The sequence below is a fragment of the Macaca nemestrina genome, chromosome 10, assembly GCF_043159975.1.
Source record: "Macaca nemestrina isolate mMacNem1 chromosome 10, mMacNem.hap1, whole genome shotgun sequence".
NCBI lineage: Eukaryota > Metazoa > Chordata > Mammalia > Primates > Cercopithecidae > Macaca > Macaca nemestrina.
This window is the reverse complement of record NC_092134.1, coordinates 116,887,525-116,901,762: the sequence shown is the minus strand read 5'-3', so window position 1 is coordinate 116,901,762 and position 14,238 is coordinate 116,887,525. Positions and strand designations below refer to the sequence as shown.

General features: G+C 38.6%; 1 protein-coding gene across 17 annotated transcripts in view; it reads right to left on the bottom strand.

The window, feature by feature from the left end:
* Nucleotides 1-14,238, bottom strand: part of DNAI7 (dynein axonemal intermediate chain 7) — an 81,492-nt gene that overhangs the window by 556 nt on the left and 66,698 nt on the right. For 8 of the 17 annotated variants that reach the window (XM_071072026.1, XM_071072032.1, XM_071072028.1 and 5 more), the window contains 5 exons: nt 13,037-13,197; nt 10,764-10,920; nt 6,286-6,500; nt 3,402-3,599; nt 1,155-1,268 (listed from right to left, as the gene is read on the bottom strand). In XM_071072026.1, the coding sequence (XP_070928127.1) occupies nt 1,155-1,268; nt 3,402-3,599; nt 6,286-6,500; nt 10,764-10,920; nt 13,037-13,197 (845 nt within the window). The remainder of the gene's footprint in view (nt 1-1,154; nt 1,269-3,401; nt 3,600-6,285; nt 6,501-10,763; nt 10,921-13,036; nt 13,198-14,238) is intronic. The other 9 variants (XM_071072031.1, XM_071072033.1, XM_071072023.1 and 6 more) reach the window with 3 other exon arrangements.

Sequence of the window (14,238 nt, the reverse complement as noted above, 5' to 3'; positions counted from 1 at the left end):
GAAAAACCATGACACTGTTTATATTTTGGTGATTATGGAGCCTATCCACATGTATTAATTCATGCAACAAATATTTATTGAGTGCCTATCATGTGTGAGGTACTGTTCTAAGTGCTGGGGATATAACAGGGAAAGAAAACACAGAAAACATATAGACATACAACATATATAAATAACTGCAACAACAAAGCCCTGCCCTCAAGGAGCTTATATTTGAGTCGGGGGGAAACACACAATAAAAAACAGAAATAAATATGGTGGCCTGTTTAGGCCAAAACATTCATCAGTCAGCTTTTAGAATTTGATACAGTTACTGCTACCTGATAACAAGGCATCAGGAAGTTAAGTTGGAGGACTAACCCTCTCAGAGGAGAGGGCCTGTAAGTCACGGATATATTCATGTTAAAAGCTTCCATTTGTTCTTTTTTTAAAGAGATGGGGGTCTCACTCTGTTGTTCAGGCTGGGGTGCAGTGGTGTGATCATAGCTCACTTCAGCCTCAAATTCCTGGGCTCAAGCGATCCTTCTACCTCAGCCTCCCAAGTGGCTGGGATTACAGGTGTGAGCCACTGCACCCGGCAAGGCTTCCATTTGTTCTTGAGTCAATTTGTAAAGAGATACAAGGACTCTGGCCTGGCTTGAAGTCAAGAGCTTGGACAACAAAGGCATAAATTTTATATAATTTGGATTTATATTTTTGATGAAATTTTTTTTTTTTTTTTTTTTGAGATGGAGTTTTGCTCTTGTTGCCCAGGCTGGAGTGCAATGGCACAATCTCGGTTCACCACAACCTCCACCTCTCAGGTTCAAGTGATTCTCCTGCCTCAGCCTCCTGAGTAGCTGGGATTACAGGCATGTGCCACCACATCTGGCTAATTTTGTATTTTTGGTAGAAATGGGGTTTCACCATGTTGGTCAGGCTGGTCTTGAACTCCTGACCTCAGATGATCCGCCCGCCTCAGCCTCCCATAGTGCTGGGATTACAGGTGTGAGCCACCACGCTTGGCCAAAAATTTGAAATTTTAAAACTTCATATTGAATAATTTTTTTTTACTTTTCTAAGAGGGGAAGCCATGGTCTACATTCATTTAGTCTTAGAGTACTTTATCTTCTTTTGGAGGACAAAGTAGTTTTATGGGTTTCTACATATTATACCTTAAATACAACTTTCGTAGAATTACATAGTAGGTTCCACTTGCTCCAACCAAACGCAAAAGTGGAACTTAGTAGGGCCATCTGTCGATAAGCTTTCACTTCTACCAGAGGAACCTGTCAATGTAAAAACAAATAGAATTGATCTTTGAGCCTCCCTACAAGTCTTCCTCCATCTTTGGCCTCCTTCAGTCTATTCTCAACACAGAAGGATCCACTTGAAATTGTAAATCAGAGTACATGACTCCTCTCTCAACACTGGGCAACGGCTTTCCTTTCTCTGAGAATAGAGTCCAAAGTTAACAATGACTTGCACGGCCCTCTGACATCCCTACTCCCGACTCCATGTATATCCCATTACCTGCTGACCTCTTTTTCTTCTCCCTTTGCTCTCTCAGTTCCAGACTCCATGGTTTCCCTGGTGTTCCTCCAATCCTCCAGCACCCCAGGCCACTCCCTCAGGGATCTTGCTCCAGTTGTTTACCAGGAAGCTGCTTCCCCAGATGAGGCACGTGGCTAAAGTCCCCACCTTTGAGTTTCGCTCAAGTGTTATCTCTCATTGAGCTGCCCTCCCTGACACCCTGTTTAATATGGGTGTCATACGGCCTCAGCCTCACTATTCCTGATCTATCTTTTCTTTTTCCCATAGCACTTTTCACCTTTTTAACATACTAATCATTTATTTAAAAATTTTTTCCTTTGGGAAGGAAAACAAAGGTAAGGACCTTTGTTTCATTCATTGATGTATCCTAATCATCTAAAATAGTGCCTAGCACATAGTGTTCAGAAAATAGTATTTCCTTGAGTAGAATATTCTGAAAGCATGAACAGAACACTACATTCAACATTACAGGGTAACAGGCAATTTGAGTTACTAAAACCCAGGGTTTTTTTCCTATGCATATATGTACATACACTTATTATTTCTAAATGTTATATGAATATCTACTTATATTGTCATTTTCTGATACATTCATAAATGTTCTTGAGTATAGAACTCTTCTGCCTACAAATTCAGGACCTTTGTTTCATTCATTGATGTATCCTAATCATCTAAAATAGTGCCTAGCACATAGTGTTCAGAAAATAGTATTTCCTTGAGTAGAATATTCTGAAAGCATGAACAGAACACTACATTCAACATTACAGGGTAACAGGCAATTTGAGTTACTAAAACCAAGGGTTTTTTTCCTATGCATATATGTACATACACTTATTATTTCTAAATGTTATATGAATATCTACTTATATTGTCATTTTCTGATACATTCATAAATGTTCTTGAGTATAGAACTCTTCTGCCTACAAATTCACTTTTCATGATTAGAAGTTACTTTGTGTCTTCATATATCATAAATGTTTACTAAGTATCTACTATACTCTAGGACTATGCTAGATGCTAGAAGAATCAACGTTGATTAAGAAATGACCCCCATAGGCCGGGCGCGGTGGCTCAAGCCTGTAATCCCAGCACTTTGGGAGGCCGAGGCGGGTGGATCACGAGGTCAGGAGATCGAGACTATCCTGGCTAACAAGGTGAAACCCCGTCTCTACTAAAAATACAAAAAACTAGCCGGGCGTGGTGGCGGGCGCCTGTAGTCTCAGCTACTTGGGAGGCTGAGGCAGGAGAATGGCGTGAACCCGGGAGGCGGAGCTTGCAGTGAGCCAAGATCACGCCACTGCACTCCAGCCTGGGAGACACAGCGAGACTCCGTCTCAAAAAAAAAAAAAAAAAAAAAAAAAAAAAAAAAAAGAAATGACCCCCATCCTCAAGAAGCTCACAGTTTAACCTGGAAGGATCTTACTGAACTAAAGCCTTATGAGGAACATGAAACAGTACATAGACAAGGAGGCTCTGCCAAGAAACCAAAGGAAGTGGGTTTTGTACATTAGTGGTCCTTGTATTCTTAATTCTGCCTAACTTACCATGTTTGGGAAAGTGCAGAGTTATTTACTATTTTAAGAAATCTTATATAATATCCAGTAATGCAAAAACAAAGTATACAAAATGAGAATTGCTTAAACTACCTTTTCATTAAACTGACCATCTGTGGATATGCTCCATTTGTCAATATGAAGATCGTACTACAGGCTTACTTAGGGAAAATTATTAAACTTGAGAGAACCCTGGATTTCTGGTCTTTTCACTTATTTCTAACTATAATACTGTATAAATGAACATATAAAACACAGTGTATATAATATTAAATTATGTAACATTTAGTAATTGCTAACATTTTAAATGCCTACCACATTAAATTTGGAAAGATTCATTCTTGCCTTATTGTTTATAACAACATAAAAATGAGAGTATCTAGTAGGAAAAATATTCAGTCCAGCTTCTTTCAAAGCAATAATGAAAGGAATAGGAGTCATCCATGTTCCTTCCAAAACAGAGATGTGTTTCTTGTCTTTCAGTTTGACTGAAGATAACATGCAGAGGTTTTCCTAGTTTAAGAAAAAAGAAGGTTTTATGTAGGTTAAAGAAACCATTACTTCAGTATCACTCCAGGTGCAGCCTTTAGATGCTTTATACATTTTTAAAAATCATCTATCCCTCTATACTAGAAAGAAGGCAGGGCAAGTATATCTTAGGCCTCATCTGAATGCTCTGACACAAAGTCCCCATGTTACCTTAAGCAGTTGACCAACTCTTTGGGCTTCATCAGAACAATCAAAGGAATGGGCTACAGCATCTCTCAAGCCTCCTATTTTATAAGTTATAAGAATATGCACATGTTCACATTGAATTAAAACAGTTATTAGGTAACAATTATGATTCTACTTTTAGGGATCATTCTTTTCACACTCATAAAAGTTAACATAATCAGGCAATATTATCCAGTTTTAAAGTCTCGCAAAGTGACAGTTTGAAGGTGTGTAGAATTCACATCTCATTTTTTTAATGTTAATAATATATTTCATTTAACCCACTATATCTAAAATATTTCAAAATGTAATCAGTATAGAAGTTATTAATGAGAGTTTGCATTCTTTTCTTCATACCAAGTGTGCAAAATTTGTGTTTATTTTACAGTTAGAGCATGTGCTAACTTGGACTAGTCACATGCAGTAGCTACATATGGCTGGTTGCTACCGCATTAGACAGCACAGATCTACTAACCTGAAAACGCACACTGAGCAGTCTGGGTGTTTCGATCATCATATTAATAAGTGAACTTTGTGAAGATGCTTGTTATTTTTCCATGAGTCTAGAGGAAGAACCTTTGCACAAGTGTCGTCAGGGCTGCTGGAATGGTGCAGGGAAGCCTGAAAGGAGGCTCCAGCAATACAATCCCCTTACACAATCTCAGAAAGGTCATGTAACCCCTAATCTCTATGGGCCTTAGTTTCTCTATATATACAACAGGAGGGTAGACCAGAAGCATTTTAAGGGCACTTGCACACTAATGATTCTAAGGCATTCCATCTCCCATCTCATCTAGTTTTTTGTTGTTGCTGTTGTTGTTGTTGTTTCTGAGATGGAGTCTTGCTTTGTCACCCAGGCTGGAGTGCAGTGGCACAATCTTGGCTCACTGCAACCTCCGCCTCCCGGGTTCAAGTGATTCTTCTGCCTCAGCCTCCCGAGTAGCTGGGACTACAGGCGCGTGCCAACATGCCAAGCTAATTTTTGTATTATTAGTAGAGATGGGGTTTCACCATATTGGCCAGGCTGGTCTCGAACTCCTGACCTCATGATCCACCCACTTCAGCCTCCCAAAGTGCTGGGATTACAGGCATGAGCCACCGCACCCAGCCCTCATCTAGTTTTAAAAGCAAAGTTTAATAATATTCTAGGCTTTCTGTATTCATAATGAATTCTAGGTTATCTCTGTTTTTAAAAACAACTTATTAAGATATATTTTACATATCATAAAATTCACCTATTTCAAGTTATAATTCAATGATTTTTAGTAACTTTACAGAGTGGTACAACTATCACCATAAATCCATTTTAGATCATTTTCATCCCTCCCAATAAGATCCCTCATGCTCATTTACAGTTAATCCCCACCCACCCTCAGCCCCAGGCAATGGCTAATCTACTTTTGTCTCCATACATTTCAGGCTATGTAATTTCTTTTCTTTTTCTTTTCTTTTTTCTTTTCTTTCTTTTTTCTTTCTTTCTTTTTCTCTTTCTCTCTCTTCTTTTCTTCCTTCCTTCCTTGTCCTTCCTTCCTACCTTCCTTCCTTTTCTCTTTTCTTTCTTTCTTTCTCTTTCCTTTTTTTTTTTCTTTCTCTCTCTCTCTCTTTCTTTTTTTTTGAGACAGAGTTTTACTCTGTTGCCCAGGCTGGAGTGCAGCGGTGCGATCTCAGCTCACAGCAACCTCCGCCTCCCAGGTTCAAGCAATTCTCCTGCCTGAGCCTCCCGAGTAGATGGCATCACAGGTGCGTGCCACCATGCCTGGATAATTTTTGTATTTTTAGTACAGACAGGGCTTCACCATGTTGGCCAGGCTGGTCTCGAACTGCTGACCTCAGGTGATCACCTACCTTGGCCTCCCAAAGTGTGGGGATTCCAGGTGTGAGCCACCGCCCCCAGCTCAGGCTACATAATTTCTGACCGATGAGCAATAGGGGATCATTGAGAGAGAAACCAATCTCAAAAAGGATTTCAAATGGCTGGATGATAAAGATCAGGTAGCCCCTTTAGGGTGGATCAAAAAACTCTGAAATTCATACTGCAACCAGGGTTGTTGGTTCATCAGTTGATCTATCCCTAGTAACTTTAAGGTACAAATTTAAGTTTGAGCCTTGCTATTTACATGTTTATTGCCTATTTAATTATTCTACTAATATTTCATTTAGAAATATAGCTCAAGGTACATTTTTTCATGATTAGAAGTTACTTTGTGTCTTCATATATCATAAATGTTTACTAAGTACTATATTCTAGGACTACGCTAGATGCTAGAAGACACATATTTCAATATATAAATTGAAGATACATTTCAATGTATAAATTATAAGACACATATTTCAATAAGTCACATATTTCATTATATAAATGATTATAAGACACATATTTCAATATATAAATCAGCAGCCATTGATTGCTTTTGACAAACTAGTATTCCATTAAAATGGTTTACCTTTGATATGACAGTATATAACAACTATAATAGTAACTCACCTTAATTTGTATCTGAATCTCAGTAAATACTGTAGTCACAGTTAAAAGTACTTTATTTACATCAAGTGGTCTTAGTTCCCATGACTGGTACGGCATGTTAATATGAGCATCTTGAATCAAGGTAACAGGGCCAAAGGTGTCCAGGCTGAATGTTATAAGTCTTTCGTTTGGTTTGTAGGATACATTGCTGATGCCATCAGTTCTCCAATGTTTACCTTTATAATTAATGAAGAAAGTGACACTAGTTTCAATTTTTCCCTATTTAAAAAAAGAAGATAAATGAAACCACCAAAAAAAATGCTTTGTGTATAAATTGATTGTTCATATTTAGAACAGACACTCAAAAGAAGGCCAGCTTTGCTGAGGCATTCCCCTGCCTACAGGATCAAGTCCCACCTGCTCAGCATGGTAAGACCTTCAGAATGACGCCTTGACTCACTTTATTGGCTCCATCCCTTGCCACTCCTCAAGGGAAAAAGTTTTTCTCTGTTCAGCCCCACTTTTTTTATTTCCTTAACAACACTGTATGTATACCTCTGGGCCTCTGCACATATAGTTCTTTCCTCCTACAATACTCTTCCCTAATCTTTCAGGAAATTCTCATCATCTTTGCTTTAAAATGACTTCAAAATTCATGTGTTTTATGTATACACTTCAATTATCTTTAGTAAATTTACCCAGTTGTGCAATCATCACCACAATCCAGTTTTAGAACATTTTTATCCCCTCAGTAAGATCCTTATGTCCATTTACAGTTAATTCCCATTCCCACCTCCAGCCCCAGGCAACGATTAACGTACTTCCTGTAGGTGGTCTTTTGTATCTCTTACAACTCAATAAAAAAACACAACCTAATTTAAAGGTGGGTAAATGATCTGCATAAACATTTCACCAAAGAAGAGATATGAAAGGCTAATAAGTACTTAAAAAGATGATCAACATTATTAGTAATTAGGGAAATAAAACCACAGTGGGATACTACTTCACACCCACTAGAATGGCTATAATCAAAAAGATAACAAATGTTGTGAACAAACAGAAAACCTCATATACTGCTGGCAGACATGTAAAATGGTACAGCTACTTGGAAAAACAATTTGGCAGTTTCTTTGAAAGTTAAATATAAACTCAGTACTCAATCCAGCAATTCCACTCTTAGGTACATACTGAACTGAAAACATGCCCACACAGAGACTTGCATGCGAACATTCTCTTCATCTTTGAGGGCCCTGTTCAACATTCCATCCTGTGAGAAGCCTTCCAATACTCTAAAGATTGAGCCATCTCTGTCGTGCTCTACAGCGCTTTACATCTATGCTAGCACCCTACTACGTTGTATTACAATATGGTGTTTTCCCGTCTGCCTCTCCTACAACTTTGAAACTCCAAGAGGAAGAAACTATGCCTCATTTATCTCTGTATTTCTTTCTTTCTTTTTTTTTGGGTGGGAGAGGGGTCATCTTTATAGGACAAATAAATGAACTATTTTCTTCCTGTATGTGCTCTCCATTTCTACTTAGCTCTCTTTCCTGTTCTCAATTGGAGGGTTCTGTTGACTAGTTTTTACTCTTAGATTTCATATAATAAATACAATTACATTCACAGAATTATTTTGAATTCCTCTTTTTGTCTCTACATTACCAAATAATTTTAATTTATAAGGTAAAAAGTTATTACCTATAAATAAATTCTCCAAATTTCTAGTATTTCCGGGCAAAATGTTTCCCCATGGTTTAAAAATTACTAGAGTTGTAAATTACCGCTGTCTAATTGCTGAAGTTGTAGAGTGAAATTCTGCACAAGTTTATTTCCCTGAATTGTGTGGAATAATTTACCTTGTCTAATTCTAATTTCATGTGAATAATTTTTTTTCAGACGGAGTTTCACTCTTGTCACCCAGGCTAGAGTGCAATGGTGCGATCTTAGCTCACTACAACCTCCGCCTCCCAGGTTCAAGCAATTCTCCTGCCTCAGCTTCCTGAATAGCTAGGATTACAGGCACGTGACACCACGCCTGGCTTTTTTTTAGTAGAGACAGGCTTTCGTCATGTTGGCCAGGTTGCTCTCGAACTCCTGACCTCAGGTGATCTGCCCGCATCGGCCTCCGAAAGTGCTGGGATTACTTTGGGTGTGAGCTACCACACCCAGCCATGTTAATAATTTTTAATGTGATAAATACTTAGGAATATTATCATTAAAGTGACATCTGTGAAACAATATCAAAAGAGATAAAGTTGTTCATGTTGATGTATTTTATAGTTTAATATGTAAGAATTTACTAGGTTTTTTAACTTATTTTTTGTTTTTTGAGACAGGGTCTCACTCTGTCACCCGCGGAGTGCTGGGGCACAATCACAGCTCACTGCAGCCTCAACCTCCTGGGCTCAAACAATGCTCCCATCTCAGCCTTTGGGATAGCTGGGACTACAGGCACATGCCCCCATGCCTAGCTAATATTTGTACTTTTGGTGGAGATGGGGTTTCTCCATGTTGCCCAGGCTGGTCTTGAACTCCTGAGCTCAAGTAATCCACGCACCTCAGCCTCCCAAAGTGCTGGGATTACAGGTGTGAGCCACTGCGACTGGCCTACTGTTTTTAATACATAGACTACTTCTAGAATATAAATAATACATCTTGTATGTCTGTCTATATAGACAAAAATGTAGAGCACCAGGGCATTCATTAAAAAATTTTAAAAACAAAATATTTAAACTTCCTGGTATAAATTCCTAAATTCTCTGTTCCTAAATTTTCCATAACTAAATAAGTAGATTATATAAAAGCTCTATGCCTTAGTGATATTTGTTCCCAGCCTATCACCAAGTATATAAATCCCTTCACCAACAGATGAATATAGAAAAACCTTAAAAACAAAGGTGCACTCTCATCCAGGATCCTTAAAATGGCATATATTAACTCACCAGACCAAGATCTCTCAAAATTCAGCAAGCCTACTCCAAAGGAGGTATTTGTTAAAGATTAACAAATCATTAGCTTACATCACTGTAGATACTTACAATTTTATTAATATTTAAGTTTTGAATAAGCAATAATGTCCCACGGCTCAAAAATAAAAGGTATAAAAAGGTATACAAAAGTGGCTAGTTTTCCTTTTCTCAAGTTTCCCATTTGCCCATTCCTCATCCCCAATACTTGTGTACAATTTATAAATAACATTAATCAAATATTAATTATCCAAATCTGAACTATTTGGTTATTCCAGAAGAGTAGACTTTTTATCTGTTTTTGATTTGCTAAACTACTTTTTTTCTTTTTTTTTTCTCTTTTTTTTTTTTTTGAGATGGAGGGAGTCTTGCTCTTTCGCTGGAGTGCAATGGTGCAATCGTGGCTCAATGCAACCTCCACCTCCCAGGCTCAAGCAATTCTCCTGCCTCAGCCTCCCAAGTAGCTGGGACTACAGGCATGCGCCACCATGCCCCATTAATTTTTGTATTTTTAGTAGAGATGGGGTTTCACTATGTTGGCCAGGCTGGTCTCGAACTCTTGACCTCAGGTGATACGCCTGCCTCGGCACCCCCAAAGTGCTGGGATTACAGGCGTGAGCAACAGTGCCTGGCCTGATTTTAATATTTTCACTCATTTTTGCCTGTTTGTTTTGTTTTGAGACAAGTCTTGCTCTGTGGCCCAGACTGGTGTGCAGTGGCGTCATCTTGGCTCACTGCAACCTCCGCCTCCCGAGATCAAGCTATTGTCCGCCTCAGCCTGCGGAGTAGCTGGGATTACAGGTGTGTGCCACCATGCCCTGCTTATTTTCTATTTTTAGTAGAGACGAGATTTCACCATGTTGGCCAGGCTAATGTCAAACTCCTGACCTCAGATGATCCACCCGCCTCGGCCTCCCAAAGTGCTGAGATTGCAGGCATGAACCACCACGCCTGGCCTGTTTGTTTTTTTGAGACAGACAGTCTCACTCTGTCGCCCAGGATGGAGTGCGGTGGCACCATGGCAGTTCATGGCAACCTCCACCTCCCAGGTTCAGGCGATTCTCATGCCTCAGACTCGCAAGTAGCTGGGATTACAGGTGCACACCACCATGCCCGGTTAATTTTTGTAATGTTTTAGTAGAGAGGTGGGGTTTCACCATGTTGCCCAGACTGGTCTTGAATTCCTGAGCTCAGGTGATCTGCCTGCCTCGACCTCCCAAAGTCCTGGGATTTACAGGCGTGAGCCACCGTGCCCAGCCTTTAACTCTTTTTTTTAGAAACATAACGGTATAACCATAAAGTAATTGTTCATAGACAATGGCAGATATAGATACTTTAGGAGTTAATATTTACAACACTCAGCAAATTCTAAGCTCCAACCCCTATTCATTTCCATTAAGAACAAAACGAGACCCTAGAATTGGCAAAAAAATATGTAAAATAATAAGCTCAGTTAATACACTACACTTCCTGTTTCAATTTAAGGTTTTTATTATTATCCCTCTTTTTATTACATAATTATAAAAGCTGTACCTTCAGCATCCCACCTTACAACCATAGGATTCTCAAAAAAGATGACATTCTCATGAACCTCAAGAGTGACCTCTATAGGTGGGAAAGCATTTTCTGTCTCAAAGTCTTCTGTAGTTTCTGGAGGATATGTGTATTTCTGTAATCCTTCTTTGAGTATCTTTTAAAAATGATCAAAACAACATCAAGTTAGTTGATTGGTAACAGTGAAAAATGTAAATAGTACTGAATAAGCTATATAGTTATTTTTAATAAGCACTGCAGTTTGATCCCATTTATACATAGATTAACAAAATGTCACAACAAAATTTAAAAGATAAATGATTGAGAAAAAAAGTTACTAAAGATGAATGTACAGAACTTCCTATGGGCCAGATTGTGTGGTGGGGCTTCCTCATCATTATATTCCTCTAAGCAATCCTAAAGGCCTATATTTAACAGAGATGATAACCAAGACTTGGAAAAATCAAGTAATTTGACAAAGATTACAAAATGACTTCAAAGGGGCACCAGAACTCAAAACCAGGTGCATGGGACCCTAAATCACATGCTCTAATACCATGCTAAGGGTGTGCAGGTAAAGAGACAGAAACATAGACGACCTTTTGAGAAGAATGGAAATGAATGAATGCAAGTGAATTAACCAGACAGCAGATGTTTCTGGGATAAGGAAGACTTGTGCATTATCTGAATGCAGCAGACAAGGATCTAGGGAAGGAAGAAAGATTTAAAAATATTAGAAAATAGAAGAAAAATTAGGGCAAGATTCTAGAAGAGGTGGAAAGTTATTGAAAAAGCCTTGAAAATGAGGAAAGCCTCTTTGTTGCAGGAGAGAAAAACAGCTATGAAGGAGGATTCCTTGGGTTCAAGGGGAGAGCATGAAGTGGTCTCAGGACACTGTGACAAAAGTCAACAACAAGAGATCTTTAGATGGATTCTTGAAGACCCCAGCTCAGTCTGGGACCTTATGGATAAAGAGAATATTAAAGTTTTGTTGGAGTGGGAGGTGATTAGGGCAATAACAGGGGGGAAAAAAGGTTGGGAAATACTTCTCAAATACAAGAATGCACCAAGGTCCTTAATGGATAGGATTGTGGGTGAGAAGTACCCAGCAATCTGTGTACAGGTTGTGTTAGGGGAGAGAGGGTGAGAGGAAAAGAGAGAGAGAGACAGGAAGAGGGGAAGAAAGAGAAAGAGGAAGGAAGGGGCAGCCCACGACAACATAACTGGGTATATATGGTAGCATTCTATGGGAAGCAAGCCACCATGAGGTTAAGTTAAAAATAAACCAAGTCAATAATAGCACAAGTGTTACTACTTATAAAACAGGGGCGAGAAACTCCTTGAAAGATGATCTAACAACCGTTATCACCAAAGTGTGGTCAGTGCATCAGCAGCATTGGCATCACGTGGACTGATTTTCAAATTTCAATGTGCATAGGAATTACCTGGGGATCTTGTTCAACTGCAGATTCAGTAGCTCTGAGGTGCAGCCCAACATTACGCATTTCTTGCATGTTCCCAGCTGACACTAATGCTGCTGGGTTCAATGCTGTTGATTTAGGACCATATTTTGTATATCAAGGATTCAGACTGGTGATTTTCAAACTTCAGGGTGTGTTTTTCCAAAACAGATTGTTGAGCCTTACCTCCAGGGTTTCTGATTTAGTAAGTTTGTGGTGGGGCTCATTAATTTGCATTTCTAGCAAATTCCCAGATGATGCCAGAGGATGCTGATGCCTCTGCTCGAGGGAACACATATTGACAACCACTGATTTAGACTAGAGTCCGCAAACTACCGTCCCTGGGAAATCCCACCCACCACCGATTTTTGTAAATAAAGTTTTATTGGAACATAGCTGTGCCCATTGGTTTATACACAGCAGTTTTAGTGCTGCAATGGCTGAGTTGAGTAGTTGCATCAGAGCTGGTAGGGACCGCAAAGGTGAAAATATTTACCAGCTGGCCTGTTAAAAGTTTGCCAACCTCTGATCTAGAATATTAAGACAAAATTGGCACTAACAAAACATGATGATGTAAATTTACAATGAGGTTAGCATATATGAATTCTAGTATAAACTTCATATTATTTTACATTCTTTTAGTATCTGATTCTAATTTTCAATACCAATACATTTAAGACAGTTTAAAATTACATTTTTTCATTTGTGTTTGTTTAATAGGGTTAAAACTTATTAGATGTTAGATAATATGCAATAAAGTAAAAGCATGAGCAATTATTTTACTTATAAGTTTTGATTCAAGCATCAACCTACTTCCACAATCATCCATCCCTTCACTGGTTTACACTGTGGAGGAAGCTCCAAAATATCCAAGTGGTATACTCCACCCAGAGTGGTGAACTGGAATAAATCCACCATATCGTTTTCAAAGAAATCTGGCTTTTCAGAAGAATTCTCTACCAGCAACAACTGTGCTAAAATTAATCAGATTAACAGGTTTCAAATAGATGACAGTTTAGTATGCTCTTAGGAAAGAAATTTTAAAATTCTAATACTGGTAAAGGATGTTTCTATTCAACTAGCTACTAAGACTTTTCAAAAAGTGGTTAACTCAAAATGATTCATAGAGCTGACCTTGGAAGTGGAAATAGGCATGGGTAATGGTGGGGCATAGGAGAGGACACAGTTTTTATTTCATCTACAAAACCATACAATAAGCATGTGTTGTTATTAAAACGAAAACAGGCTGGGGCAGTGGTTCATGCCCAGTACTTTGCGAGGCTGAGGTGGGAGAATCACTTGAGACTAGGAGTTTAAGATGAGTCTGGGCAACAAAGCAAGACCCCATCTCAACAAATAATTTAAAAATTAGCTAGCCTGGTGGTACGTGCCTGTGTGTCCCAGCTACTCAGCAGGCTGAGGTGGGAGAATTACTGGAGCCTGGGCAGTTGAGGCTGCAGTGAGCCATAATCCGCACCACTACTGGGCAACAGAGCAAGTTCTCATCTCAAAAAAAAAAAAAAAAAAAAAAAAAAGAAGTAGAAGAAAGAAAAAGTGAAGGAGAAAAGGCCTGTTATGAAAAAATATGCTAAGAAATATATAGAAAATAGATTCCTAGAAGTTATTGGGAAAGAAACATAAAGTTAACAGAAAAGATGTATATAAATCTCAAACTAAAAGACTGACAAATTAGACATCACATTTCTAAATCACGTTTCCTTGACATTTCTAAACTATATCCAACTGCTATTTGCCAGGACTAGACTGAATGCAAACACTTGTGAATACCCAGAAGTGTTGAGAGACTTTCAGTTGTGTATGTGCACTTGAGAAAGTTCATTACAACATTGTAATAATACAAAATTAGAAACAACCTATCAATAGGGATTTAAATAGTGTTCCATTATTGGATGGAATTATACAACTGCTTTAAAAAGTGAGGTTACCAATGTATTCTTAGAATAATGTTTAATATTCATTTATATGAAATATATATTGAGTTCTATGTATGTAAC